Source organism: Diprion similis, chromosome 6 (assembly GCF_021155765.1).
Source record: "Diprion similis isolate iyDipSimi1 chromosome 6, iyDipSimi1.1, whole genome shotgun sequence".
Taxonomy (NCBI): Eukaryota; Metazoa; Arthropoda; class Insecta; order Hymenoptera; family Diprionidae; genus Diprion; species Diprion similis.
Genome location: NC_060110.1, coordinates 23,714,336 through 23,740,928, shown reverse-complemented (window position 1 = coordinate 23,740,928; position 26,593 = coordinate 23,714,336). Strand labels below are relative to the sequence as shown.

Sequence of the window (26,593 nt, the reverse complement as noted above, 5' to 3'; positions counted from 1 at the left end):
GCTGTTTTGTCGAATGAAAAATCATCTCTTTGAATGGAATAAAGTCCAATCTTCATCAACGAAGTGACTTGGAACTGTAAAATATGAAATATCGCTGTGATTCACAAGTATTCGCGTTTTCAAAAATCAATTTGAATAATGAGCGGGAAATGACAGGGAGAAATAGCTGAATAAAATCACGATGTGCGCCTGGGTTTGAGAGTGTAGATGGCGCCAGTAAAAGACTGTGATAGAAGCGGCGCGAACCCCGTTTTGCGTCCTGTATTGATTCGTTGGTACCCGCGCTTCCCTGCGGCGTCTTCCTTGCTGTTGTGAACGGTGTCTACGTATTTCTTCACGTGACGGTTTGATATTATTTTGTGAATTTCTGAAGATCCGCAGTTCCAAATACCGTAAGTATGAGTCTTATTCCTGTACAATTGAGCTTGCATTCCCCGTAACCCTACCTCGATTTAGAAGTGTTCTCTCAATCCGCGCTGCTAACAGAATTCACTATCCGTCGTCCACTTTGCCCCGCCGGCAATCACTGCCTGGCAACATCCATTTTGGAACAACTTTCTACGCGCCCAAATTCTTGATTTCCAAATCGCATTTTCCGTCTGTTAAACTGGTTGAGCGGTATTATCCTTCCATGATAAAATGCCTGCGTATGTCGCAGCCAGGTGCAAAAAATCAAGACGGTTTAAGAATCTAAACTTGAGAGCTAATGTGTAAATATTACTCTGTGCCGCGTTGCTATGCTCACCGATGGATTTCGGTATCTAATTAATTAAGGCTGCAGTAGAAGAAATACATCGAAATCCGGAATTCAAGATATATCGAATTTAGCGATACGTCAGGAATAGTGTAATTTCGTATAAAAGTTGCGATTCGGAAGCGCAGCAAAAGAAAAAAAAAAAAAAAAAAAAAAAAAAAAACACCAATACTCTGCCTAGTTCAATTATGACAATTGAAAGATACTCAACTATTCTATTAATTTTGGGCGGGTTGAAGTGCAATAAACGTTGACTTTATTCACAAGTATAAGCAACATTGGCAAACATCGTGCTTCGCTTCGTTTTATGCGCGTGTATTTCTCTCCCAATAATATATAAAATCCGCGGTATGAGTCGCCATTTTTGTGCACACGAAGCAAGACCGACATTTCGACAAGTAATTAATTCTATTTCACAATTACGCCGAATACGTTAGTGTTCGGTAATCTATTTCCGCAGGAGAGATGCAGCAAAAGTGTTTATTTCACATCAGTGTTCATGAATAATCGAAATAATTATAACTAAGGCAATTTCAGTCGGTAAAAAAGGTGCAAAGCGTCGCCTTAACGCGTATCTTTTTTTTTTTTTTTTCGCTGCACCAACTCTCCTCATTGTAGATGACGATGATAAACTCAGCGATAAATAAATCCGTTCCTATAGGTTTCTCCCAGTTGATTTATGCCCCGGATATAACTGCGGTTTGTCTTTTTTTGGTATCATTAATTGCTACAGCAATGTCTTAACACCCTGCCAAGCAAGCGCTGTACACTTTTCCGTCCTCCTATCATTTGCATATCTATACATGAATGAGAAAGGAAACCGACGTATCTGTGTGTTTCTGTTTATAGACATGTGTATCTACTAACTAATATTTGGCTGGGTCAAGCTGTCTTGTCTGCCTGGTTCCTGGTTTAAATATTCAACTCGTACATCTGCCCTCTATACATAGACATAGCCATAGACTTTAACTATCTGTCTATTAAAATGCACACCTGTTCCTAACTTATTTTGCGCTTCAACACACTTCTAGGACTTTGCATTCCAATGAAAATCAGATTACAATGTAGGGATTTTTCAACTGCTACTTAGATTTTATCATTCCCTTTTTTTACGTACTCTAATGATATTAACACTCTTTGAGCTGTGAAAAGCAAAGTTTGTGGACCAAAAATAATCTTCCGAATATCCTAGCCATTGATAAATCACTTTATGCTTGAAAGAATGGTATTCTATAGATACTCATACTTGAATGTCCGATAGTCATGTTTTGCTATTATTTATTTAGGGTATTCAATTGTCTTGGTAATTCTTAGATTACAGTTTAATTTTGAAAATGATAGGATATCAGGTAATCTTAAGTCTAGATTGTTTATCAAGTTATAGAAAATTGAGAATCTTATCTAAACGTAAGCATGTGAAAGTTGCAACTATAATGCGTTACCACAATATTTAATTTTGTAATAAACTTGTAGTTAAAAAACATTCAGCAGTGAAAAGATACTTTCCATTAATTCCGTTTTGGTTATTTTCACAAATGGATTTCAAATTTTTAGTAAGTTGCGTAAAATTGAGGTGAAAAAGTTGAGATAAAATTTAATTTCTGATTGATTTACACCCAAAACTACGCTTCTTTGATGTTGAATGAAAAAATTTATTATCTCCAGGTGAACAAGATGGGTTCGGAAGGTTACACGCGAGTGTACGTGGGTGGTCTAAACGAAGGCATCAAGAAGGAAGACTTACAGGTGGAGTTTGAGAAGTTTGGAAAACTGAACAAAGTCTGGGTGGCCTTCAACCCACCAGGTTTTGCCTTTATCGAATTCCTAAACGAAGACGAGGCGGAAGTAGCCTGCGACAATATGAACGGGACAGAGATAATGGGGGCAAAGCTCAGAGTTGAAATATCACGGGGTCGAGGCCGTGGGGGTAGTAGAGGAGGAGGCGGCGGCGGTTTCAGAGGGAGTCGGGGAGGCAGCGGGGGTAGTAGGGGGTTCGGATCTAGGGGTGGAAACGGAGGGGGCTACAGAGGGGGTGGCAGCAGCTACGGAGATCGTGGCGGCGGAGGCGGATATCGCGGAAGCAGAGGCAGTGGGGGTGGTGGTAGGGGCCGAGGCCGTTTTGGCGACGACTACAGCTCTAGTCGCAGCAGCGGCGGGGGCGGCTACGGAAGTCGAGACAGCTACAGCCGCGACAGCTACGGCAGTAGTGGTGGTGGTGGTGGGGGTGGTGGTAGTGGCAGTGACTACTACAGCGGCAGGGACAACGGATCGTCGAGGTATCGCAGTCGATCTCCGGCTGGGCGTGGCAGGTACAAACGATCATTCCTTCGTAAAACAAAAGAAAAATTATGCAAAACTAAACTAAAAGCAACTAAATTATACTGTCAACTGATATACGCATACGCATCTCTCAATGAATCAACCAATATATCAAATACGTCAAAGATGGTTGGCTTCCCTAATAAGAGTCTGTCTGTTACTAGTCATCAAATTGTATGCAATGCTGCAACTGCGATGAGATCGGAATGTTGTCAATGGGGTTTCAAAAAGCACAAAATCATCTCTTATCTTTACTTATCCGATTCGCATTTGCCAGAAATCTCTCAATTTGAGGGTTCTTTTTGTCTAGCTTTAGTTTTGAATTTATTTTTTCATTGGTTCTTCCATTCGATTTGGCATTGTATGACAACAGTTATTTTCACCCTAGATTATAGTCTCATAATGACATAATGATGTTGGCAATAGACATTCCCTTTTGGAGTGTGACTACTTTTGATAAAAGTATTTATGAAACAATGAACAAATCTATTTTGAATACTTTTTGGTATTGATATGCTGTAGTGTGCAGAGGTCGAGAGATTAAGTTCATTTCTTTAGTCTCCTTCTTTTTCTCTTTTCATTTTACACATAAAAGAAAAGTGCTACTTACTGTATTTTCGGAATCGGACACTACGTTGAAAATTTGTCCTGTGATTAATCGACGAAAGCAATCTTCGACGTCATTATACTTTACTCCGAAGCATTCTGGCAAACTTCATTTACATGTTCTTCGACTAAACAGGAGCTACTAACTTCAGCGAATATGTAGTGAGCAAAAAACAACAAGGCAAATTAAAAAAGTGGTCTTCGATTAATCGTCGAAAAACTTTGCCGTTAAAAGACGCATGACAAATGGCAAATTAAGGTTAAAAATAATAACAGATGTTCTTCGATCGATTCTTGTTAATAAAACACAAGTAGTTCACGATACCTCTTCTCGAGTATCTGAACAATACTCAAACATTTATCAATTCTACGCTCTGTGGTATATCTCGAATGTTTAATTTCTGAATAATATCCGTCAACGGTCATCAACAAAATGGGGAAATTGTTGAAACCACGAGCAGACTTGCTACCACATAGATTTCGAAAACACAAATCAAACTCGACCATTACAAAAAAAGAAAACTGATAATTTTTTTAACTAAATCTGGATGTCTAAAAAAAACTCCTCATCTGATAGACAAAAGTACAAAGTATTTTATTTCTTCTTTATGAATGTGTTTGGTGATGAAAAATTTGAGGACGGCTGTTGTTAGAATCGTAGAATTTATTTCTGAATAATTTTTTTTCTCCGTCTATAAAAAAAAATGTGTACATGTTGATGATTGCGCACTGCTGGCTGGGCACATATCCAAAACTATTTATTATTCGATGATGGTTGTTGGAAAATTTTAAAGAAGGAAAGGTTTCTGAACATTGAGAATACTGAAACTTGGAAATTTTTGTATACTGAAAACTAGAATGAAAAATGAACAGGGTTGTGAATCGATCGGGTATGTGATCACATAAATGTGAAATTGAACAGTTTCCAATCGAGTGGTTAAATTTTCCTGTGGAATGTTTTGGGATGTGTTTGCAGCCCACGCGACACATCCCGTTCTGGCTACAATGACGATCGCGCAAATGAGGGCCGCAGTTTTGGGTCATCACACTAGTCAACAAACAATCAGGTACTTCGGAATTATATTTGTATATTCAACAACGGATTACATTTCTAAAAGTTTTCGCATCAGTTCCATAAAAACTTTTCAATAACAATTGATCATTTGTAACATCTTAATTTGATAAACCTAAAAAATACGAACACGACCTGATCGTTGTTACCCAATTTTGAATACCAGCTATTTCATTTTCCCACTAACCCTTTGTGAAAAACGAATCAAATTGCAAGGATGAATGAAAATAAGGGATAATTTGAAAAAGTTACAGTTTCTCAAACAACCGTAAGAAACCCTAGTTTTTTGTCATTTTCAAGATCAATTAAGTATAGAATGTCGTTACATTTGTCCAGTAATATATTTCACAATGAATATGAAACTGGAGAAAAATTGTTATTCTTCCGAACACATAAGTTTATTGTGGAATATATCAACTTCCGAGTGGTAAATGCAGAAAAAATTTATTCACGTTACGTGTCGCATTTGTTTCACACCCTGGGGTTTTCGAGAATTCAAGCACCCTTTCACTCCCATTGATATTTCGAAGAACTAGAATTCCATATTAAAAAACCAGTAATTAACTTTGGAGAAAATTTGAATTTGTACATAGTCGATTTTTTTTTTTCGATTTTTTTTTTTTTTCTTTTTTTCTCTCTACCCCACCAGTTCACGAGTAGTCGCCCAGCAGCAAGCAGCATCTGTTTGAAGTATAAATTTGTGAAGATGAAAGAATGAGTAAAATTTGCGCACTGACTGAACTGATTCTACAATTGAGTTTCCCCTTGTGCAGAATTTATGAAATTGGATGATAGACTCTGGCGGTTGTATTGAAAAGTGGGTGAAAATATGCATGAGTAATTATGGTAAAGGGGCAGTTTGATGCCGATCAATTATTATTTATTATCGGAATCGGCAGGTGCATGCGCAGAGATCTATGCTCAGGTGATGATCTCTATGGTAAATAAAGACCGTCTGTTAGTGAAAAGACGTCGTCTAACTAACTGTCAGCCGAAAGTAATGTGAAACCCTGTTTTGCACTTCCCATGTTCACAGTCATCGTCATCTGCGTGAATGCACATAAATGAACTACGCTGCGTTACCACTATGAACTGCGGGCCATTCAACAACCCGCCTTCGACGACTACGTTCTGTCCAATCTACGCAGCGATATATGTACATATACAAGTTTAATTACATATTACAATTTACGCTAAAAACCAACAACAAAACGAAACATATTATTTCACATCTTATATTCTCGTTTACGTATACATATACATATATAGCCTGCCAATGCTTCTTCGATATTTTCCATGAAAAAAGGAAAAAGAAAAAAAAGAAAAACAATGCGTCTACTTACTAGCTAGTTTGTGGCCAATGTGTTATTTGTGTTCTCATATCTACGTTTCTATAAGAATGACGAACAATCCAAATCAGCGTGAAAAGCAGAGCAAATAATCTGAAAAAGGAATGAATAACATTCGTGTATTTTTTTTTTTTTTTTCATATATGACAAAAACTGAGCATTTGCTCTGAAAGTTTGATACAGGATGTCGTAGAGCTGCATGGCTAATAAAAATAATAATAATAATCGTAATTTGACAGTTAACTATACATCGTTTGCTTCAAAAGAAGCGTATAAAAATCATTGCACCATCGCACTCTGGAGAAAAAACTTTCCGACAATCACCGCTTTGCGGTAGAAACTGATTGGTAAATATATTTTTCTTCCCATCTTTATTTTTAGACAGTCAAATTTTTTTTCAATTAATTACAAGTAGTGATACTTCGCGAGATTATTTTTAAAGTCGGAAACCAGAATACCGTTATTGTTGTTGAAGGTGAATAAACAGTTAAATACTACAATTTTATAATATTCAAGTAAATATTGAACAACATTTATTTACTATTCGTAATGATAGAAATGTTTTTTATATACGTACAAAAAGGAATGATAATAAATACATCAATCAGCGTATTGTACCAAGACAATGGATTTAACGTATCGTATCGTACGGCTGGCCACAAAAATTCACTAAGTTTTGGAGCTGATTCAAAAGCCACTGGCATACATGACGTATCAAATATATAAATATATCTATTTATATAAACTTCTTCCCTTAATTTTTTTCGTCTCACATTTTCGCCGCTTGTTAAAAAATCAAAATATAAATAGGACATACATATTTATGTAGCAATATCTATATATCTACATGGTTGGTATTATGCCGAAAAAAGGAATGGACATTTGGGAGAAAAAAAAAAACGCAATTCGACGAAATATTCATTCATAGAAAATGAAACAGACTTTACAAACTGCGATGACTTTTGTGATCTGTCGTACCTAGCCGAACAAATTAATTGAAAAGAAAACACCAATATCTTCGCAATAATGTTTTAATCGTCTGTAAATTACTATTTCAAAATGGAAAAAGAATTAAATAACTTGCGCACACCACTGCCCGCCACCCCTGCCTGCCTGTCTGCCTGCCCACTATCTCTGTCTACTTTATTGAACAGTGTTACTTAAATACCTCAAGAGTTTGGCGATATATGAATATTTCGAAAGATGAGCAAAGTCCAGAATTTTCATATTTGACATTCAAACGAAAAATATACGTGAAGAGCAAACCGAGCAAAAAACAAAAGAAAAAAGAATGATCTATCTTCGAGTAAAGTTTTGCTCTAAATCAACGTTTCTACGAAAATAAGGAAAGCAAAAAAGATAAATTATTTATCAATTGACCGATGAAACAAAAAACATTCGAGCATTTCTTCGCACATTGTGACGCACTAATTAAATCGATTTCAAAGCGCAACGGAGAATTTCATTGATTAATCAAATATTCCGACTCGTTGAGAATAGTTTCAAAGTTACGTCGTGCAGATAGCCAGCTTGTCAGAGATCTTTTTTCACACATGGTTGAAAGTTTTCGAACGAAAACAGTATGACTGGGTTTGCTAGAATTTGAAGAGGAAGCATACATATAATTTAAAGACCAGCTTTTGGTAAGAAATTTTCTCACACAAAGCACGAAAAATTGTTGCAATTAATCGTCACTAAAAGAATCAGAATTTCCTTGACCTGATGCATCGCTTAAGTAAGTTTCAAGAGGAAACTATACAATGTAAGTATTGTGACGTAAAAATAAGGATGAATTAAAGTGTTGAAAGTTAAAAATAATTTTTGAGCGACTGAGTTTGTGTGTGAATAGTGTTAATGTGTGTATAAATCTGTTTTAAGCGCGTTTCTGACTCACAATGAAGTATTTTGTAGAATTGCCAGAAAGTATTCAAGTAAATAACATGAAAATGATCGAGTTGCACAACATTTAAAGCTATTGTGTCATTACCTAAAAGTATTTGGAATAAAATTGCTAGTATTGAGATTATCCAATATTATACCTCAGAATTATCTTCAACTTCATAAGCTTTTCACACCACATTTAAGGGTTTTGGAAAAATTAATGCATGTTTATGTCTTATATATAAATGAAAAAATGTTTTTTTTATTTTTTATTCTAATGCTTATCACATACAGAGAAGCATCACTTGATGCTAGCGAGTAACATAGATCTGCGATCAGTGTTTTGGAAGAGAGCTCTAATTAGCTGCTTCACCTGGGCAGCCGTGAACTCGTGAGCCAACAGCCCCTTACCATCAGCCCATCTGTTGTCGATCTCTTTCAGGGAGGCGCCAAGCACAATCACTAATTCCGATAACTTCTGCCATCGTTTTACGTGAAGACGAATTGTATTGGGCTCCTAAAAAACAAATTATTACCTCACCCCAATTCTTTACTATTACTACTACTTAGAAAAAAAACCAACAATTTCGTTTTAAATAACTTTGATCATTTGTTTGACACAGATTTGTACGAAAAATCTGAAATTCCTGTCTGAGTTGTAATGTAATATGTAATTATATTCCGCCGCATATATCGGTATTTTCAAGGATGACAATCACTTTTTTTCGCAATGAATACAAAAATTGGGAACATCTGAATTAAAGAAAATTCACTTCTTTAATCAGTGTTTCATTTTGATTCAACTTATAAATATTGAATAAATTTTTCAGTAGCTTGAGTATATTAGCTACACTCCGATCATCAATTATGTAAAGTTTATCGACTGAAAGTTATGATAACTAAAGACCGTATTAATCAGAAATTGAAGAATATATTCACTAAATTTAGTATCCGAAGTTATTCATTGCCTCAATTTTTGTAAACGCATTTTTCGTGATTTCAATTCAGTAATATACAGACTGATGGTGTTTAAGGAAAAAAAAAAAAAAAAAAAAAAAAAAAAAATTGCAATGCAAGCAAAAAGAAAATGGAAAAAAACAGTCACGATACTGTTGAACAGTGGAAAGTGTATGATAATTTTTAATAAAAACAATAGATATAAAAAAAACATGTACCTATAAACTCATAGAAATATATGGTAAAAAAAAAAACCGATTGTGTCTGAGTTTTTTCTGCCATCGAAACAGTTTGAATGTATTGCGTTATATTGTGATAGCTGCATAACATTCGGTACCATGGAAGATAAACTTACAGGAAATATAGAGGGGGCTCTATTCATGATCATATTGAACAATGTAACCAATTCAGTAGCAACATCAGCTGGAATATCTTCGACATTGATCACCCTTGTGACCAGTTCATCGATCATGGAATTCATTATACAACCTGTAACGATTGTGATTAAAAAATGCGATTGCTTCAGTTTTTCATTTTAGAAATTTGCCGAAACATTCGAATATTTTGGTAACCAAAATCTTCACGTTCTGGTTTACACGCAACGAAACTTTTTTTTTTTTAATAAAGATCGAGTCAAATGTAAAAGTATCTGTATAATAATTGAACAATTGTTTTTAAATGTGTGAATACCACATTTAAATATAAAAATTTATAATTGAATCGTTTGACTCTTCCTGTAAATTTTTCAGATTTATAATAGTGAAAAACCTTACGAAGCGATTTGAACTCTGACATAAACTTTAGCATACAAAACTCTATTCTTATTCTTGTATTAGACTTTGATTATTGAATCACCAAGATTATGGAGTCATTGAGTCATTTTTAATTGGAAAATAATTGCGAAAACTTATTTATAATCGATTGAAACAATACAAAAGTTTGCTGAACATGATGAGGATTGATTTTGGTTCAAAATGAAACTTACCTACAGCACGACAATATACATTGCTAGGAAGAACATTGAGCCACACTGTTTTCAGGAGCTCAAGTTGCCTGATGCATTGCCTTATCGCTTTCTCTGTATTTGCCGGTAATTCAGGTACTTGGCCTAATGTTGACAAACCTACAAGAAAATTTGATCAAGATTAATTGCTATCCAAGTTGTGATCTCATGCAAGAACTCTTCCGCACCAAACTTGATTCTGGAGAAACTAGGCCTTCATGAAAAGTTCTTTCAGGTCAGTAACGAGGCCTAGAATTTCAAGGTCGAAAGCAAGAATTTTTTCATTTAGCAAGGTCATTGTTAAATCAAATTTTTTGAGATTAAACTGCAAAAATTTTTTTTTTTTAGTTAAAAACATGAGAGGAAACAAGTTGGAGATGAAAAACTAGCTTTGCAATGAAATTGAATTTCTGAAAATAAGTCAAAATTATACTACTCTAACAATAAAAAGTGTATAAAGCAATATGGAAATGTATAATAGTTGAACAAGAAATGATATTTTACCCGATTCTCTGAGTATGTCGATGATAATGTTTCTCTGATACTTCATGTGTTCCAAAAAGCATTCCGAGCCAGTGGAGCGTAGCACTAAAGTTTGGTCGGCGTAAGTAACATTACGTTTTTGTAAAACTTCTGGCAGCTTATTTTTGTATTCGTGCGCCAATACGCACAGATGATGAGCCAGGTACATGCAGTTGTTATGGAACAAAGCTAATAAATATTGATACATTTTGCTGAAATCCTTGGTATATTGTACCTTGAAAATGTATCATGTGTACTTGGCCATTGATCCAAGTCAGTAATCATTGAAGTAAGTCTATCCTGTTCTTACCAACTTGCTGAGGTATCGTCTCTAAAAATTTCTTGTGATGCTCGGGCACCAGGACTGCATACATTTCAACTATATTTCGACTTGTGTAAAATAATCTCACTGCGCACATGTCAGAGCTACGACACGCCTCATCAAGAATCTCTTTCACAAGATCTAGGATTTCTTTGACGCTTTTACTGAAACCGTAGGAAAAAGAATTTGAAGTAAACTTTCATCTCTGGTTGGGTGTATTATGCCCCACAGTTGAAAATATTGTTAGTCAATGGTATACAACTACCTTATTTGACAAGGTGGTAATTGGAATGTGTCCTCACTGAGTTTCCTATTAATCATGAAATCGTCACTGGCTGACGTATTATCTAGCCATTTTTGTGGTCCCTGAATAAATTGGACCAATAAAGTGATGCAGAGTTACAAAAATTTGAAAAAGTTTGGCAATTAGAATTATAACTGTGAACAATTTTCAAACCTGAATTTCATGTTTCATCGAATCGTGAAGATCTTTTTTCATCACAGTTCTAGCCTTACCTAAGAAGTCTTGACATATTTTTTTTATAAACAGACCATCCACGTTTTTAATATATTCAGACAGGAATATTTTATCTGGCGCAATAAATTCTGTGAATGAAAAATTAGGTAATACTAAATTTTATATGCAACTGTTCCTTTTTACCTTCTATCAATCTAATAGTAAGTAAAAAATATTACCAATTTCTACAAGGTAATCTTGAAATTTTGAAATATCTTGAATAACAGGTTCAAAATTTTGCAGTTCTAAACTAGAACTCGGTATGGTGTGCGATATGCAGTCATTGATCAAACTGTCTGAGAATTGTTTAAAAATATGGGGTTCCAGCTTTGCAAGGAACCTTTGGCCATCTTTCAAACGGACATTCAAATTGTGATGCATAAACTGGAAAAGTAGAGTCAAATTATGGAGGACACTTTTGTATTCTGGCTTTTTCATTTCGTCCAGACACTGGACAGAGAACTTAGTTTCATCAGTGACAAACACGGAACATTCATAATTTATTATCGGACCAATCAGGTGTTTCGTCAGCTTATTAGTCAATTTGCTCAAGTTGCCTGATAAGTTGTCCATATGATGCAGAGCTTCGACAAGATTCTGCATTTCTTCTAGGTCACATTTTATGCTAAGATTAACGCAGGAATGTTGAGAACTGTCTTCAACTATTTCCCACTGAATATACTGCTGCCAAAGTACTGTAACATCCGTCAAAAACGTTCCATAGGTTGCAGAATACTTGCTCTTTAAAGCACGAAAAATATCCAAGTACTGCAAGTCCGTCTTGGGATCGTCTAGCAGTTTTTGCATACATTGCAATGTTTTTGCAACTTCTACATATTGCTTATCTCTTTTGTAACTTTCTGCCGCTTGTAGGCAATCAGTTACCTCGATCAGACGACCGGAGAGTGCCAAGCTTATACTTGATTTTTGAAGGTCATTCGAAAGATTCTTGAGTTCTCTGGTGGAGCCAGACAGCTCGATTTTAATCTGACGAGAGAAGAATCTTGATATTAGTGTTTGCTACATCTATGATGAAGAATAATCTTAAACTATCCTGATATACAGTATTGAAACTTTATTTGTGAGATAATCTAACGGAATTGAAGACTCACCTGATCTTGTACTCTTTTTTGGAGTATATTTATTTCGTCAAGATGCCTCTGGATATCATGAATCAAAGATTGATCTTTCTTCAATTTTGGTACAAACTCAACATAGTTATCCTTGATGTATTCTTTGACATCACATTTTAATTTGGATATTTGTACCTGGAGCTCGGATATTTTTGTAGCCAAATCGATCTTTTCGAATTTCCCTTGAAATATCAATGTACACAAACTTTATTCATAAAAGTAAATAATTATAGATATAAAGGTGCAATATTGGTTGTCGCTCAGAAGTATGGATAAAAATCTCAAATCAAAGCAAGATGTAAACTGCATCAAACTTTACAAATATGCATTTCAAAAGCCTATTCAATTTCGAAAAATTGTATATAATGTGCTTGTATGTGAAAAATAATCATATAAGCACACAATGAAATGTTGCAGAGCTTATACCATTCTGTATTTGTAAGAAAAGGGAATACACGTCGGTACAACAATGATATTGTTGCCGGAAGATAACCGCTACAACTAAAATGTAATCCGACATATTCGGCGTTTAGGAGGTAAAAATACTTGTCCGTGGGAGGAAAGGGGTTGATATATTTTCGAGTGCTTTTATTACCTGCGGTAACTAAGATGTCGGCCAAGAATGAAGACATTTTACAATTAATAACGTCGAGTCCAAAGCTTAATTTTTAACATACAGTCCCGGAAAACAGTCAAACTGTCAACAGTCAACCACACTTTAACCGACTCGTCGAAGCTAACACAATTCCAGCGAAAAATTACCACAGAAAATTACAGTTTAGCCAACCTAATTCAACCTTGTCGCCATGAAACTAGTGAGTTAGTACCAGTGGCACTCTGTTTTGTCGGTATAGCCAATTGGCATACCGACACAAACACATTATCGGGAACATTGTATTTGTTTGATTCCTGTGTTCTTCGGCGTTGACTGAAGATATTCTGAAGACATGTCCTTCAATCAACGTCTTCGGTATTTTGAGTGAAAACAAAGTTTTTTATTTTCTCCGTATTTTAACGGATTTTTTTCCGACAAATCGTGCTCTGATGGTAATTCGATGAATTTGAATTTAGACAAGTGCAGCTCGCGAGGTCACTTCGTTTGCCATTCAATTCGTGCAGTGCAAAGAAAGTCACGATTGTGATGCTTTCAGACTCCCACGGATAATTTAATTAATCAGTGTGTTCCTAATAAATTTACATTCGCTAATTAATACACTCATGGCGGATGCATTACCGAAAGATTGAATGAGATTTTGAAATTGAAAAGCCTGCAAATTTTTATGATGAATGTGAGTTTCACACGCAGCTTTTATTATCATATATGAAACTTTAACTTCAGCAAATTCGTAGAACAAAAAGTGATGTACCCACAGCGTTACCTTCTAAATTTCGAGACCCTCGAACTGTTGTACCATAATTGCAATTTACGCAGTGTTCTCTGTGAGAGAACGCAAAACGCAAACATCTGTTGGAAAGGTTGATTATTTTCAATTCCTTATATTATTTTTACGAAAAGTTCAGTGGAGTCATCCGAGTAACTGTTTCATTACTTGGCAGCGTTGGTGATTTTCCCTGGGATTCCTCTGTCACGTGGCTCGGTAATAACTTGATTAAAAAAAATAGATATGTTTACGACAACGCATGTGCACAGTATGGAAAAGATCACTTTTAACTCCGAGGAATTAAAAGTGATCTTTTCTGTATTCTGCGCATGCGCATTCGCGCTCACACTACCGTCTAGAAACGGGTACTTCGTGTATGGAAAACATGCATAAAAAACGCGTAAGCCATGCTCGCATTATATGAAGAATTTTTTTTTTCGCGGTGCAGCGGAAATGATCTAATGACGGCTATCAAAATGAATATATTCTTGGGATTGAGAATTTGAGATGTTTCTTTCGGTGCATTTTTTTTCAGCTACGGTTCTCTGTGCTGATTTATTCTTCTTGGTTTCATTGGAAAACAAGAAGATATTAGGAAAAAAATTCTTACTCCATTGATACTTTGTAAATGATTGATTGTTACAAAAAGTACTTATTTTTTATAATGATCAAAATATCTGCCCAAAACTATGTAAATTAATATTTCTTTAGAATCGACACATTTTCATTTGACAATTATAGGTATGTATGATTATATTTTACAAATTTTATTCTTTCGTGTTTCAGATAATTCAATCTTGTTCCATTATTATATAGCTTTTGTCGCTGTAATTTTGTACTTTATTCTCTAGTGATAACATCGTGTTTACAAAGGCTTTCTTACGTAAACTACGGATGTATGATATCTATACATTACACTGTAGGCATCTTCATTATTCTCACTCTGGTTAAATATAATTTTTTTTCTCATGACTTCTCTGACCAAATCGTTCCTGTACTCTTCTCTTAAATCAATCGGCATTCGTTTTATGAACGGATTCAGAGCAAGTACGAATTCTGAAAAAGTAAACTCTACTAACTATATTCTCTTACTACTTACATTCACGCAATATTGTCGCTAATAATTTGTGTGTAATATATGGCAATTGTCGTATGATGTACAAAACGGAAGAAAATATCTTACGGCTAAATTCCTCCAGCTTATGGAAAACGTAACTTTTCTCTCTGCGGCTGCAATGGCAGACTTCAAACCCAACTTTTTCCAGTAAGGTCTTCAGAGTTTTGCGTTGCCGGTTAGTGTACTGGTAAAACGGGACGTAACGGTTTGCGTCCTGATCAAAATCGCAAAATTCAGAGAAAATGAAACGAAATTAGCTTTTAGTTGTAAATATAGTTGCGCATTTATACCATCATGTAGGGTTTGTAACGAATCATGGTTGCCAAGACTTTGTACGCATCCAGACCAGAATCATTCGCCACAAACGCCAAAAGGGAAGTTCCGCCGGGTCGAAGCAATTTGTAAATGTTGTCAAGCGCTTGCCTATAAACAGAGGTATGTAACTGAGAATTTTTCACCGAACAGGAATGTCTTGTACAGCAGAATTAAATGTGTGATATCGATTGATTAAATTCTGATTCATTTCAAGAGAGGAGAAACTTTCACCCCATATTTTGGCACCAATGCAAACAGTAGAATGATGTAACATGATCAAATTGTCCAACTAGATTCCTCGGTAAATTCGGGGTTTCGATGTCCAGTTTGATGAAATTCACCCGGCTGTTTTCCCCGTATTTATCTTTTCCAAATTTCACCATGGCTTCGGAGATGTCGGAACCTGCGTCCCTTTTTTACATTAACTTCAATTGCCTCAGCAAATATTCTCGCATAGGGTATACAAAGGATTACAAACTCACAGACAATGGTCGCAGTCGGGTTCAGTTTTGGCAAAATGAAATCCATCACGACATCTCCGGGTCCAGATCCAATGTCCAGGCAACGTCCGGACATTTTTCTAATATCCTCCTCGAACTCGTGGGAAATGTCATCAGCGTCTGTACGCTGTAGGTTATTGACTGTCGCGTACAATTCCGGATTATCCATTCCCCTATCTAGATATTTTTCGCCTTTTATTACTCTGATTCAATCTGTTCGACACTCCGTAATTATAACAACGGTTGTTTATTTGGAGTTGGCCATTCGTCGATTCTAAAGCCTTTGTAAGTGGACTGATGATCATCGATCCTTTGTTTTTCGTCATGTGTATTTATACCGAGTCTCACCCTACTTGCACCCACCTTTGAAACCAACTGAAGTCACTCGATCGTCGTTGACTTTATCTTTGACCTTGTAATATCTATATATGTCACAGTTGAGTTGTTAATTTGTGTACTTTCGCAAATTGCACCATTTTCTTATCGCGTCAGTCACTTTGGTGTTATCCGCGAAAAAAGTTTCCGATAAACCCCGATATGGCCATGTATGAATCGCCCATGTCAGGCCTAATATGGAAATTGACCAGACCTGCACGCCTTATACGAAAAGATCAAACTGTACAAAAATTGGCCAAATCTGGTCATATATGGACAGATCAGACCATATATGCGACTTCTAAATATTTCTCATACGTATGGAACACAGATATACGCGTAAATATACAAAATCACATGCGGCCATATCTGGCTGTGTGTATTAAAACTTAATTTTTTATTTAAATTTTCTGATATAGACGTATGTTGAGATACCAGACCATATAGGTATGACCATATCAGAAGATCTCTTACCAGGTATATATTACTATATCTGGCCATGTCTAGTAGCGCAGCGCAGAACGGAACGAAATCTTTAGTGCAACGCAGTAATAAGACCGTTAGGCGCAGAACGACATACATGTAGTTGTTTCGCTTTCTTCTGCCGAGATACTCAATTCTTGATTACCTGCGCTACTTTATTACGGCTGATTATTTGCAACAGTCATGATATTAATTCATCTCGATTCATTTGATTCACAAATCTTAGAAAACGGTTTGATATTATTGACGAAGTTTGATTCACGTCAATGTAAAATATTAAAAATTTAGGAGTTTAAGGAGTTATTATTTCTTTTTTTCTTCGCTGAGGATTAGCGAGAATTAATTCGCGACACTTCCTATTCAAACCCCGCGTTCCAGGTTAAAAAGTGGCGCTGTCTGGGACAAAAATGTGCAACAAAATGACGTAGTAGAGCATCGACACAAATCTAATTGAAAGACGGCACCGACCTTATCTACATTTCGGTACAGCGGCACCGTGCTTTATCATACGCTGCAAAAATAGAACGCGGACTCAATGATGCGGGTTGCAAAAACTGCATCCACAAGCGGAAATTCTCTCGTTTACAGCGAGATTATTCAGAACTAAATTGATCAGTTCTCATTTAATGCACACGATGCTTCATGAACGGGAAATTCAAGACATAGGGACAAATACCGTAAAATTAATATTGTGTGCACAGTAGCGCCGCTTTTATTTTTGAACATTTGATGGAAAAGCGCTCACGCTACGCCATCTTGTGCAGAGCTGTAAAACATCGAGCTACGTCACTAAACACTGAACAATCTTCCTTCGAGCAGAAAGTACGGAAATTCGGGTTCGACGGAATCGCAAGAGCAGTGACAATAACGCGGAAGCTAGTCAACTCCGTCTGCTAGTCAGCTAAGGAAATTCGACTAATCTCCGAGGCTTTCTTATTACTCAATTTCAATTCAACGCCCTTCGACTCGTCCACCAGCACATACGGTCGCTCGTTCGTTGTTTGTTTCTCACAGTCTCACAACGGTAGAGTGTACATACAAGAAATTGCAGGCATGTCGAATTCGAAGGTAGTCTGACGGCTGACGCTGTCATTTCATGACGTGAATGGGGGCAGATGCGTGTACACAAGTGAAACATTTATTTACTTAATAAGGATTTGACTATTGGTGGAATTTTTTCGAGTCTTAGTTTTGACTGAGCATTATTATTATTATTTTTTTTTCTTTTTATTTAAAAAATAAAGGAACTCCGTATCATTACTCGAAATTACGTAAGTTTTAGTTGGTTCTACGGTCAACGAAAATAATCACAGGTAAATCCAAATCTCCTTTTTGATTCTTTTTTCAAATTATTTCCCGCAAAGGATAATTTTCGTTTCAATTTATTCACGCGGGATCGAAGAATTAGCTTTGGAGTTAATGCACGCCAACAACGATGATTTGTTTTTCCCGCATTATATACATTATGTCTTATATAGTCTTTTCTTTTCTCCGTCGCCTTTCTTTTGTCATACCAATTATCCAAGGCCTCATCATTACCTTTGTTCCTTACTTGTTGATCAAGCGATTATTACCGCTTGTTATATACTTGTATAATTTGTTTCCCAATTGCCTTCAAACCGCGGCTTTTTTGACGCATCTGTAGACCATCGATGTTATCTCATCACCCACGATTGTTATTAGGAACAAGTTCATGTTCGGTCCGTTTACTTATTCGCTCGTTATTTCGATTATATATAGTTTATACGGTATACCCGTAGTATAAGGCCGGAATGCTTGTTTCTTTCAGATTATACCGTCGCCAGCTCGCGATGTCATATTCAATCAACAGGCGTCCCTTGCTGGCGGGAGTTAGCGATAGTGAATTCGAAGATGATTTGACCGAAGTTGACGACCCGAGCGTCGTCATAAGGGATGAAAAACCGCTTTTCAAGCCACACGAACCCTTGGACAAGTAATTACACTTGCTTGATTATATGAGCTATTATCGTACCAATGGCGGTGAAATTTCTCCGGAAATGTGCACATTTTATTTTTATGCTCTTTATTCAATGGCCAGCTGATAATCGCTGTATGAATATACCAGCTTTCATATAAGGGTTTACTCAATGAACTTCACTAAAGACTCTCGGCTGATTTGTTTATGCTAAAATATCCTTTTCCGTCTGTATACTGCACTAATGCAGAACTCATACGCTTTGTCTGTTTCAATGGTTTTTAGGCTAGTTTACTGGACGTAAAGCGATAGACATTGATATAACATTGAAAGATAATTCTTTGATTATTTCAGCATAGTCACGTGTAAATTTTGAAACCACGACTCCGAGTGATCAAAGTTTGACACGTTCAGTAGTGCGTATAGAGACAGAAAAAAAGAAATGGCAGACAAAGATAATTCCCGCTGAAATTATGACGACATACGGTGACTGGACTTAATTCAGCTCGCGGGAGAAAAAAATTTTTCGCATTGTTTTCTGCGCATGGATAGTAGCGCGTGATGATCATTTCCTTGTAGATCCTTCTTACTATTCTCAATTCGCGAATTTTTCTCTGAAAAATATCATATTTTACTCCGTATGTATTGCAATGCGGTGCGTTGAAATATAACGACTGTCATATTGAATTTCGGTACGAAAATCCGATGGTTGCGACGCATATTCAAAACAGTCTCATTACTCAGCTCAAATATTTATTCTTCTAAGTCTTACGGTAGCTTTGTGCATTGCCCTAAAATTCGCAATTACATATTTATATGAATAATCGGCATTGTAATTTTCTTTCAAGGCTATAAAGATGGAGTCACAATATCGCGTGACGTCATACGACTACAGCCAATCGGTGGATATTTCGAAACTGCATTGACACTAGTTGAAAAATTTCACTTTTAAATTATATCACGAAATTTCCTATAATGTATTTATGGATACGTTAAGAATTCATATTTATCTTCCTCTATTCGCGAGATGATAGCACCGAAGAAATTAAAAGTAATAACAGAATGGGTTGTAATGACCTAGTTATGCGATTGCGTATAGTCCAGTAAACCAAAGTACACATAAGTTATGCGCGTTATTGCTTCTTATTTTACAGATACAAGTTGGCGTATATAATTTTTTACTTCCTTGGAATGAACACATTGATACCGTGGAGTTTTTTCGTCACTGCTAACGATGTGAGTAATTTAATTTTTATGACACGTACGCGAGACATGAACGTCTATACTTTGAAAAGATTAATATGATTGTATTCTTCTACCGTTTTCTATAAAGTAAAATACGTTTAAAATTGCAACGTTTATTGAATTATGACCTAGCAGTGAAAATTCAATCAGCTGTTTATCATTGCAATGTACACCTGAGATAATTAAGCTTATACATCAATTGCATACGCTACAGACATTATCGTACATATACATGCGATAGATGATGAATGTTCTTATCCAAATTTATCACAGTGAGATTTCAATATCAATTTTCGAAAGAGTTACGTATCAGGATACAATTGATGGGTAAACGAGGAGGTGATATCCTAATTTAATTAATCAAAAGCGTTTTTGTTTATATTTCAGTACTGGATGTACAAGTTCCGTGAAATCCATGTAAACAATACTGGAAGGCATAATTATACTCATACAGAAAATTTAGAGAAGAGAAATGACCTCCAGGCGAGTTTCACATCCTATCTCAGTGTGGCTAGCGCGATACCAAATACGCTTTTCCTGGTGGTCAACACGTTCATAAGCAAAAAGTAAATGAAAAGTTTACGTGTTAGAGAAAGAATAAAATAATGCGGGAATTAGTCGCGTCTTGCATGCAAAAGACAAAACTTTGCATAAACGAGGAAATAAAACCTCCTAATCCACGGAAAAAACAATTAAGTCATTAATGCTGAGATATTTTATTCGCAGAATGTCTCTCAGGATGCGGATGGTCGGCTCTCAGTTCATAGTATTTCTGTTGTTCCTCTTAACAACCGCACTTATCAAGGTCAACACAGATGAATGTGAGTTCTGTTTATTATATTACAGTTATTGTAATCGCGTGATAATTAACTACCAAAGTGTAATGGTAGTAGAGAGTTTCGCATGTTTATTTTCCTCGTTCTAAAAAATTTGCATTTTTTCCTGAAATAAATTACTTAAAAACTATACGTTACTTAGAAATCTTAATTTATCACATTCGATAATATTAAATCGGTTTAATTACAGGGCAGAATTTATTCTTCATAATCACGTTAACAACCGTTGCAGCTATCAATGGTATGTATAATTGTGATAATCGAACTAAATTTTTACAGACTTGACAATTCTATTGTCATGCAATTTACGTTTACATTTAAAAAGGTTTTGCCAAGGAATAAATCGGCTCACAACTAAGTATGAATCACTCGTAGATTATAAGGATTAACTCACAATCACATAAATTATTCAACAAAAATGTATCGTTCAATTTCCAGCTTCTTGCGCTATTTTCGGAGGAAGTTTAATGGGGATAGCGGGGCGATTTTCGTCCGGTTACATAACGGCGATGATGGGTGGCCAAGCTTTAGGCGGAATTTTCACAGCTCTTGCTGAAATCGGTTCCCTCTGGATAGGCGCCAGTCCCGTTCTTTCAGGTCTGGTGTACTTCATCATAGGGGATGTGATGCTGTTTCTCTCGTTAGTTGCTTACATGATCCTTGAGAAGGCAGTAAGAAAAAGTTTTATTATCATTCGTTTGATTAATTATTTAAACCGGCGAAGTACAGATTCAATTTGCAAAATACAAATTCTGCCAATTCCGAAATAGATTCAGGTAGTGTCTAGAGAACGTAAAAAATTTTATACCGCCTCATTAAATATGCTATTTGCAAGAACTTTTAACAATAGAATAGCGTCTATTAGAAAATTGTATGATTCATGCAATTGGTATTTCGTGTGTTGGAATCATTTTATATGAAATAATACTGACGATGGTAGCAGCTGTTTTAGAGTTATAATATGATAAGCAGTTTTTGATTATCCGTGTATTTTATGTACACATTCCGCTTTGAGTGATGTAGTATGCATGTAAATCCTCATGCCAGACATCATGCAATCAGTTCAACTCTCGTATTTTACAGCAATCACAACTGTGTCGAGCAGATAATAGCAATATATTTTTTCGCTCTAACAATAAGATGATCCGATATATTCCCACCTGCTGTACATGTCTATATCGCTCACAAGGATACATAATTAATGCAGCGAACTCTTCTGCCATCCGAAGTTACATTGCACACCTCATGAATCATCATGCAGTGAATACTTGTTGGCAAATTTCTTGTCCCATATTCTATCAGTGATATGTGATTCATTGATGTATTTCCACAGGTGTTTTTCAAGTACCACATGCTTGAAGATTCCTCAGAGTCGTTAATCGCATCTGACAGAGATAACCATATTCCTGGTGGAAATTCTCAGGATGTCAGTTACAATGAGGGAACGATATCTTATTTCAAGATTTTCAAAAAGATCTGGCACTACGGCTTAAGCGAAGCAATTACATTCTTAGTTACCATAGCTGTTTATCCAGCAGTTACTGTACTCGTAGACAGTCAGAACAAAGGACAAGGTCATGCATGGAATGGTAAGTCACTCATGCAATTATTTCTTTGCGTCTGGTTCACCTCCTCATCGTTCGTAATACTAAAATACTATATATCTTGTTTGGTTTCAGATATATACTTCATCCCGGTAGTCGCCTACCTTTTATTCAGCATAGGTGATTACGCAGGGAGAATATTGGCAGGACTTTTAGAATGGGTAAGTAAATAAGTGATGTGTGATATTGTCTACATATCTTAAGGATATAAAATTCAATGTTCGATGCATATTATATATTTTTCAAATTATAGCTCTTGATTCAGCTTCTATCGCTGTTTTATCGCCTCATGACAAAAGTGATACTGTTTTTGTCTTGTTGTGTACCTACTTGAAACTCTTGGAGTAATTTGTATTGTTTTTTCCTTTCATCTAGCCAAAGAACAGACCGTGGGTAGTGATATTCCTAAGCATTATCAGAGCCGTTTTCGTACCAGCGATTATGGTGTGTAATGCACATCCCCGGCATCATCTTCCCGTTTACATAACTGATGACATTGATTACATCTTGATAACCATGGGCTTTGCCTTCACTAACGGTTACCTTTGCAACATTGTTCTAATATTAACGCCGCTGTAAGTACAGGGGAATCCATTTAATATTGAAGTGCGATGTTTGAAATCACAACATTTGTTACATTACATTTTGTTTTTGGTTTTTCGCAGCGTCGTAGAACCAGAGGAAAAAGAAATCGCCTCTGCAATGATGGGTGCCTTTTTGGGTGCAGGGTTAACGATAGGTTCAATTGTTAGCCTGGGAATGGTGAAATTACTGTGATTAATCTTTTTAAGAACACCGCTGTATTCGATAGGCTGTCAAGACCTAATGATCAACTGGACTTTGGGTACAATAATTGTCTTTCGGGAGGATTATTTGACGTCCGAGTTCTTTTACAAACATTGGAAAACGAAAAGGGAAATGTGAGAGAAAAAATTTGATTCTATGACAGACTGCCGTATCAATATTAGTATTGCTATGATAGAATAAATTAAAGAAGCGTTGAAATTGAATGGGGCATATAGGTATCCGGATGTATTACAACAACGGTATTCAGTCTTTTTCTACCTCTGCGGCATCATTCCATAATTAGGTATACGAAAAACGCATTTTTTACAGCCATTTCATCGTACGATAATTACTTGCTGACTGTTAGCCACATGGTGATTACGCATGTAACACGGTTTTTTTTTCTTGTGTTTTATTTTCTATCGCATATCTACTTGAAATCCGGCACAAATAGGGTACTAAACTTAAAACCGACCAAATCGAATATCATCTTTAAGTGATTATGTGTATGTATTTACACGATTTGTAAAAATAAAATGGTGAATAGCAGTTTTCGGGTGCGACTGTTGTTCAAAATAGATTCGTTACTTCAAAATTTTTATGAAATTTATAATTTTAAACAGTGATTTGCGAATTTTTTTAAAATCAAAACGAAATCCAAGTGAATTACTCTTTTTAAATTGTGATGAGGGTACCAGTGAGTCTTTGTTTTCCATTCCAATTTTCAAAATTCGTAATATTTTTGCTAAACTCGCGTATCACAAAACTCCTGAAAAATGCACATTTCCACGGTTGAACAATGTTTCAACAAGAATCTAGTCAAGTTAAAGCAACAACTCGATATTTAATGTGTACCCATCAACATTTAGTACATGTATATCGTTTGTATAAATTTATAGACCTGTGTAAAATAGTGTAACATTGCATCATTTGAGGAACGTCAAATCGTAGAATAATAATATTTTAGACCCGATTTTACATTCGATTCGATGCAGCACAATTATAAAAATTTTTAGTGATCTGACTTGCAATACAAAAAAAAAAAAAATTATAGTAACTCAGCGCTAGAAAAATAAGAATAGATCAATTTTATGTATGTTATTAATAAAAGAATTATCATCCGTGATTGGGTAAATATAATTTTTCAACTAATAAATGATATTGAACATAAGACTACACTTTATTCGACTTATAAGGTGCATAAAAAATTGTATACTATGTATTTACTACATTTTACTGATTGATAAATACTGTGTAAGGGAATTTGAAAAGGTAAAACTGCAGCTGGCCCTCTAAGACAAATATGTACAAAATTTTCATAGGCAGAGTAATTTCAAATTAATTGATAATTTCAGGTCTCGATGACACCATTCAAATATCATAGGTAAAGGTATAGGTAAAGATAAATTATACAACACAAATTTCCGGTAAAAATAAATAAATCCGATTTAATAGCACAATTAACGATTAAACGATTGAAATTTAAAAAAAACACTCCAACGACGGATTCATTGAACATAACATCACTTCCATGACCGCTTTTGCCGTTCTCTGTCCGTCAATGGAACGTAGACGACCCCCATTAACGATTTACGTCGTATTTTACCGTCATGGGACTTGTCAAACTGAACCAGAGTCTGATCCGAGTTTTCTGCACCCACTGGCACAAGCAAGCGACCTCCAGGAGCCAACTGATCTATCAACTAAGGAATAGAAAAAAATTCATATCAAAATACATGCTGATTGGTCAGAAACGGAATACATGTGTAATAGGGATACGAGTATGTATACTAACAGCTTGAGGCGTTTCCTTCGCAGCTGCGCCAACATGTATGGCATGATAAGGTCCACCCTCGGGCCAGCCTAGCCTGCCGTCGCCGACTGAAAAAAATGTTAACATTTCTACTTAAGGGAAAACGTGAAAACTTTAATGTCGGAAAACCAATGAAACGAGGCATAATGTTTAAGTCTGTATTTGTCAGGGTCATTACGAAGATTTTGATTAATTACCCACTAGCTGAACTCGCCCGCTACTTAGTAGCTCGGGATTATCTTTTGTGATATTTTTCACAGCTGCCTCCTTTAATTCCGGTATATGCTCAATGCCAATCGCGACTCCTTCAGGACCCAGCATCATAGCAAAGCATGCGGTCAGGTACCCTGAGCCTGAACCAACGTCCAGAGCCTTTCCACCCTCTTGGAGTTTATCTTCCAGAAGTTGCAGTGCATAGCCATGCTGAAAGTAAAATTTCAAAGTAAACTAGATGATGAATCAAAGGAAACAGCAAGCCAGAAAGAAGAAAATGAAACTGTTATGCTAGCTTTCTATTTAGTGAGTGAGTCTAAATTGTTTGATCATTCTTGTCAATTTATTGCTTTGGTCTAGTAGCAACATAGATCAATTTAAAAATGTTCTGGAACAATGCAAAAACAGTTGTTGATTCAAATTTGATGAGCAAGAAACAATAGAAACATGGCTTGAAAGAGGTGAAGAACACTCTTGTCTTATAATGTACCATGTGGGGTGCGCTGATCGTCACTCCATAGCCTATCCCTTGGGGCGCGTCAATGTAGGCTTGTCCAATATTCGTGTAATTTCCTCTATCGACGGACTGCATAGCCCTGACGACTCGTTCGGCTTTTATTATCTTCGAGTCTAAAAATTTGACATAAATTTTTTTATCACAAGATCTTCAGCATAGGAAAATGTAGTGTGTTGTGATGATTGAATGGGTCGTAGTTACTAATTGCGCGTTGGTAAAATTTGACATTTGATTAGGCCAAAAAAAGCGATAATCCATACAAATTCGTACATCATATTCCTATATCGACGCGAAATTTGAAAATTATAGTGCATAACCTATATAAGTAAATATTGAGAATAATAATTTCGGTCAACTTGCCTTTCAGATATTGAACCAGTTCGTGGTTGTTCTTTCCGTGAAATCGACCGAACCAAGACATTTTCGCGGGAGGATAAAAGAGCGTGAATAAAAGTAAAAGTCGAAGCGGTTTAATTTGAAAACAGTGCGCCGCATTGCATCTAGTACTCGCGGCAAATCATTCTTCACCCCACAAGCTTGACGTTTTATGTTGTCGTTGGGAAACGCTCCTTGATCTATGCAATACGTGACGCTACTGAACGTTATAATGTCACAGCTAATAAAGATTATGCTAGATGGCGCCACCAATTGTATTGTGCTGTTCAATATTCATTCCAGACGCACTGCAGCTTGGTGGTCATTTGTGAAACTACTTTTGCCGCAAATGGGCGGGCGGGAATGTTAAAAAAAATCGACTTGCTCGTGCCAATAGATAATTAAAAGAAAAAAAAATCTTCCGCTTCAAGCAAAGAGCTGAAAATCATTTGAGAATGAATGTTTCGTCGTGGATTCCGTTGATCCTGTCGTTCAAATGATGATACATGTATCATGCTTCGAATTAACAGCAACTGGTTCGTGATACATGTCGCGCATAAAATTGTGTGGTAATAAAATATCGGTTGTGCACCACGGCCACGTGAATAAGGATATGAAATCCATTCAAATAATGAAGTTACATACGAGAATGTGAAGTTCA

At 36.1% G+C, this 26,593-nt stretch overlaps 5 protein-coding genes across 12 annotated transcripts; 2 read left to right on the top strand and 3 right to left on the bottom strand.

The window, feature by feature from the left end:
• Window positions 1-237: 237 nt before the first annotated feature.
• LOC124407457 (RNA-binding protein Rsf1-like) lies at window positions 238-8,474 on the top strand. Of its 3 annotated transcripts, XM_046883590.1 has the most exons (4): window positions 238-392; window positions 2,420-3,063; window positions 4,656-4,746; window positions 5,788-6,979. In XM_046883590.1, the coding sequence occupies exons 2-3, from the start codon at window positions 2,429-2,431 to the stop codon at window positions 4,729-4,731; spliced, it is 711 nt and encodes a 236-aa protein (XP_046739546.1). In that variant the 5' UTR covers window positions 238-392; window positions 2,420-2,428; the 3' UTR covers window positions 4,732-4,746; window positions 5,788-6,979. The 3 variants fall into 3 exon arrangements, with proteins under 3 accessions (XP_046739546.1, XP_046739548.1, XP_046739547.1); XM_046883592.1 differs by lacking the exons at window positions 4,656-4,746; window positions 5,788-6,979 and adding an exon at window positions 8,276-8,474; XM_046883591.1 differs by lacking the exon at window positions 4,656-4,746.
• LOC124407456 (equilibrative nucleoside transporter 1) lies at window positions 4,257-23,228 on the top strand. 5 transcript variants are annotated; one of them, XM_046883586.1, is made up of 12 exons: window positions 4,257-4,269; window positions 17,650-17,920; window positions 18,397-18,561; window positions 19,698-19,779; window positions 20,176-20,354; window positions 20,515-20,609; window positions 20,815-20,865; window positions 21,063-21,295; window positions 21,958-22,213; window positions 22,304-22,389; window positions 22,604-22,803; window positions 22,894-23,228. In XM_046883586.1, exons 3-12 carry the CDS (start codon window positions 18,419-18,421, stop codon window positions 23,003-23,005), a joined length of 1,437 nt encoding a protein of 478 aa, XP_046739542.1. In that variant the 5' UTR covers window positions 4,257-4,269; window positions 17,650-17,920; window positions 18,397-18,418; the 3' UTR covers window positions 23,006-23,228. The 5 variants fall into 5 exon arrangements, with proteins under 5 accessions (XP_046739542.1, XP_046739541.1, XP_046739543.1 ...); XM_046883585.1 differs by lacking the exon at window positions 4,257-4,269 and having other exon boundaries at window positions 17,390-17,920; XM_046883587.1 differs by lacking the exon at window positions 4,257-4,269 and having other exon boundaries at window positions 17,858-17,878.
• On the bottom strand, window positions 8,209-13,148 carry LOC124407453 (centromere/kinetochore protein zw10 homolog). The gene is made up of 10 exons (XM_046883582.1): window positions 13,031-13,148; window positions 12,415-12,617; window positions 11,482-12,289; window positions 11,243-11,391; window positions 11,051-11,151; window positions 10,774-10,949; window positions 10,446-10,652; window positions 9,924-10,061; window positions 9,294-9,427; window positions 8,209-8,498 (listed from the first exon to the last, which is right to left on the bottom strand). The coding sequence occupies exons 1-10, from the start codon at window positions 13,065-13,067 to the stop codon at window positions 8,283-8,285; spliced, it is 2,169 nt and encodes a 722-aa protein (XP_046739538.1). The 5' UTR covers window positions 13,068-13,148; the 3' UTR covers window positions 8,209-8,282.
• LOC124407460 (juvenile hormone acid O-methyltransferase-like) lies at window positions 14,682-15,918 on the bottom strand. Its single transcript, XM_046883596.1, has 5 exons — window positions 15,732-15,918; window positions 15,481-15,652; window positions 15,225-15,357; window positions 15,001-15,148; window positions 14,682-14,873 (listed from the first exon to the last, which is right to left on the bottom strand). Exons 1-5 carry the CDS (start codon window positions 15,916-15,918, stop codon window positions 14,683-14,685), a joined length of 831 nt encoding a protein of 276 aa, XP_046739552.1. The 3' UTR covers window position 14,682.
• On the bottom strand, window positions 21,237-26,148 carry LOC124407459 (protein-L-isoaspartate(D-aspartate) O-methyltransferase). Of its 2 annotated transcripts, none has more exons than XM_046883595.1 (5): window positions 25,918-26,128; window positions 25,531-25,670; window positions 25,025-25,250; window positions 24,794-24,895; window positions 21,237-21,283 (listed from the first exon to the last, which is right to left on the bottom strand). In XM_046883595.1, exons 1-5 carry the CDS (start codon window positions 25,976-25,978, stop codon window positions 21,237-21,239), a joined length of 576 nt encoding a protein of 191 aa, XP_046739551.1. In that variant the 5' UTR covers window positions 25,979-26,128. The 2 variants fall into 2 exon arrangements, with proteins under 2 accessions (XP_046739551.1, XP_046739550.1); XM_046883594.1 differs by lacking the exon at window positions 21,237-21,283 and adding an exon at window positions 24,179-24,717 and having other exon boundaries at window positions 24,810-24,895; window positions 25,918-26,148.
• Window positions 26,149-26,593: the final 445 nt, after the last annotated feature.

Bases quoted from the DNA above. Each gene is read 5' to 3' on its own strand.
- LOC124407456 (XM_046883584.1), top strand. From the start codon at position 18,380: ATGCTTGTTTCTTTCAGATTATACCGTCGCCAGCTCGCGATGTCATAT. The intron at 18,562-19,697 runs GTAATTACACTT...CTTATTTTACAG, and splicing joins CCACACGAACCCTTGGACAA to ATACAAGTTGGCGTATATAA. The intron at 22,804-22,893 runs GTAAGTACAGGG...GGTTTTTCGCAG, and splicing joins GTTCTAATATTAACGCCGCT to CGTCGTAGAACCAGAGGAAA.
- LOC124407457 (XM_046883590.1), top strand. From the start codon at position 2,429: ATGGGTTCGGAAGGTTACACGCGAGTGTACGTGGGTGGTCTAAACGAA. The intron at 3,064-4,655 runs GTACAAACGATC...ATGTGTTTGCAG, and splicing joins TCTCCGGCTGGGCGTGGCAG to CCCACGCGACACATCCCGTT.
- LOC124407453 (XM_046883582.1), bottom strand. From the start codon at position 13,067: ATGTCTTCATTCTTGGCCGACATCTTAGTTACCGCAG. The intron at 12,618-13,030 runs GTAATAAAAGCA...TGATATTTCAAG, and splicing joins CGACATCTTAGTTACCGCAG to GGAAATTCGAAAAGATCGAT. The intron at 8,499-9,293 runs GTAAGTTTATCT...TTTGTTTTTTAG, and splicing joins GAGCCCCCTCTATATTTCCT to GAGCCCAATACAATTCGTCT.
- LOC124407459 (XM_046883594.1), bottom strand. From the start codon at position 25,978: ATGTCTTGGTTCGGTCGATTTCACGGAAAGAACAACCACGAACTGGTT. The intron at 25,671-25,917 runs GCAAGTTGACCG...TCAAATTTTTAG, and splicing joins ACTGGTTCAATATCTGAAAG to ACTCGAAGATAATAAAAGCC. The intron at 24,896-25,024 runs GTAATTAATCAA...CATTTTTTTCAG, and splicing joins CGGGCGAGTTCAGCTAGTGG to TCGGCGACGGCAGGCTAGGC.
- LOC124407460 (XM_046883596.1), bottom strand. From the start codon at position 15,918: ATGGATAATCCGGAATTGTACGCGACAGTCAATAACCTACAGCGTACA. The intron at 15,653-15,731 runs GTGAGTTTGTAA...AAAGGGACGCAG, and splicing joins CCCGACTGCGACCATTGTCT to GTTCCGACATCTCCGAAGCC. The intron at 15,358-15,480 runs GTGAAAGTTTCT...CTCTGTTTATAG, and splicing joins CATTGGTGCCAAAATATGGG to GCAAGCGCTTGACAACATTT.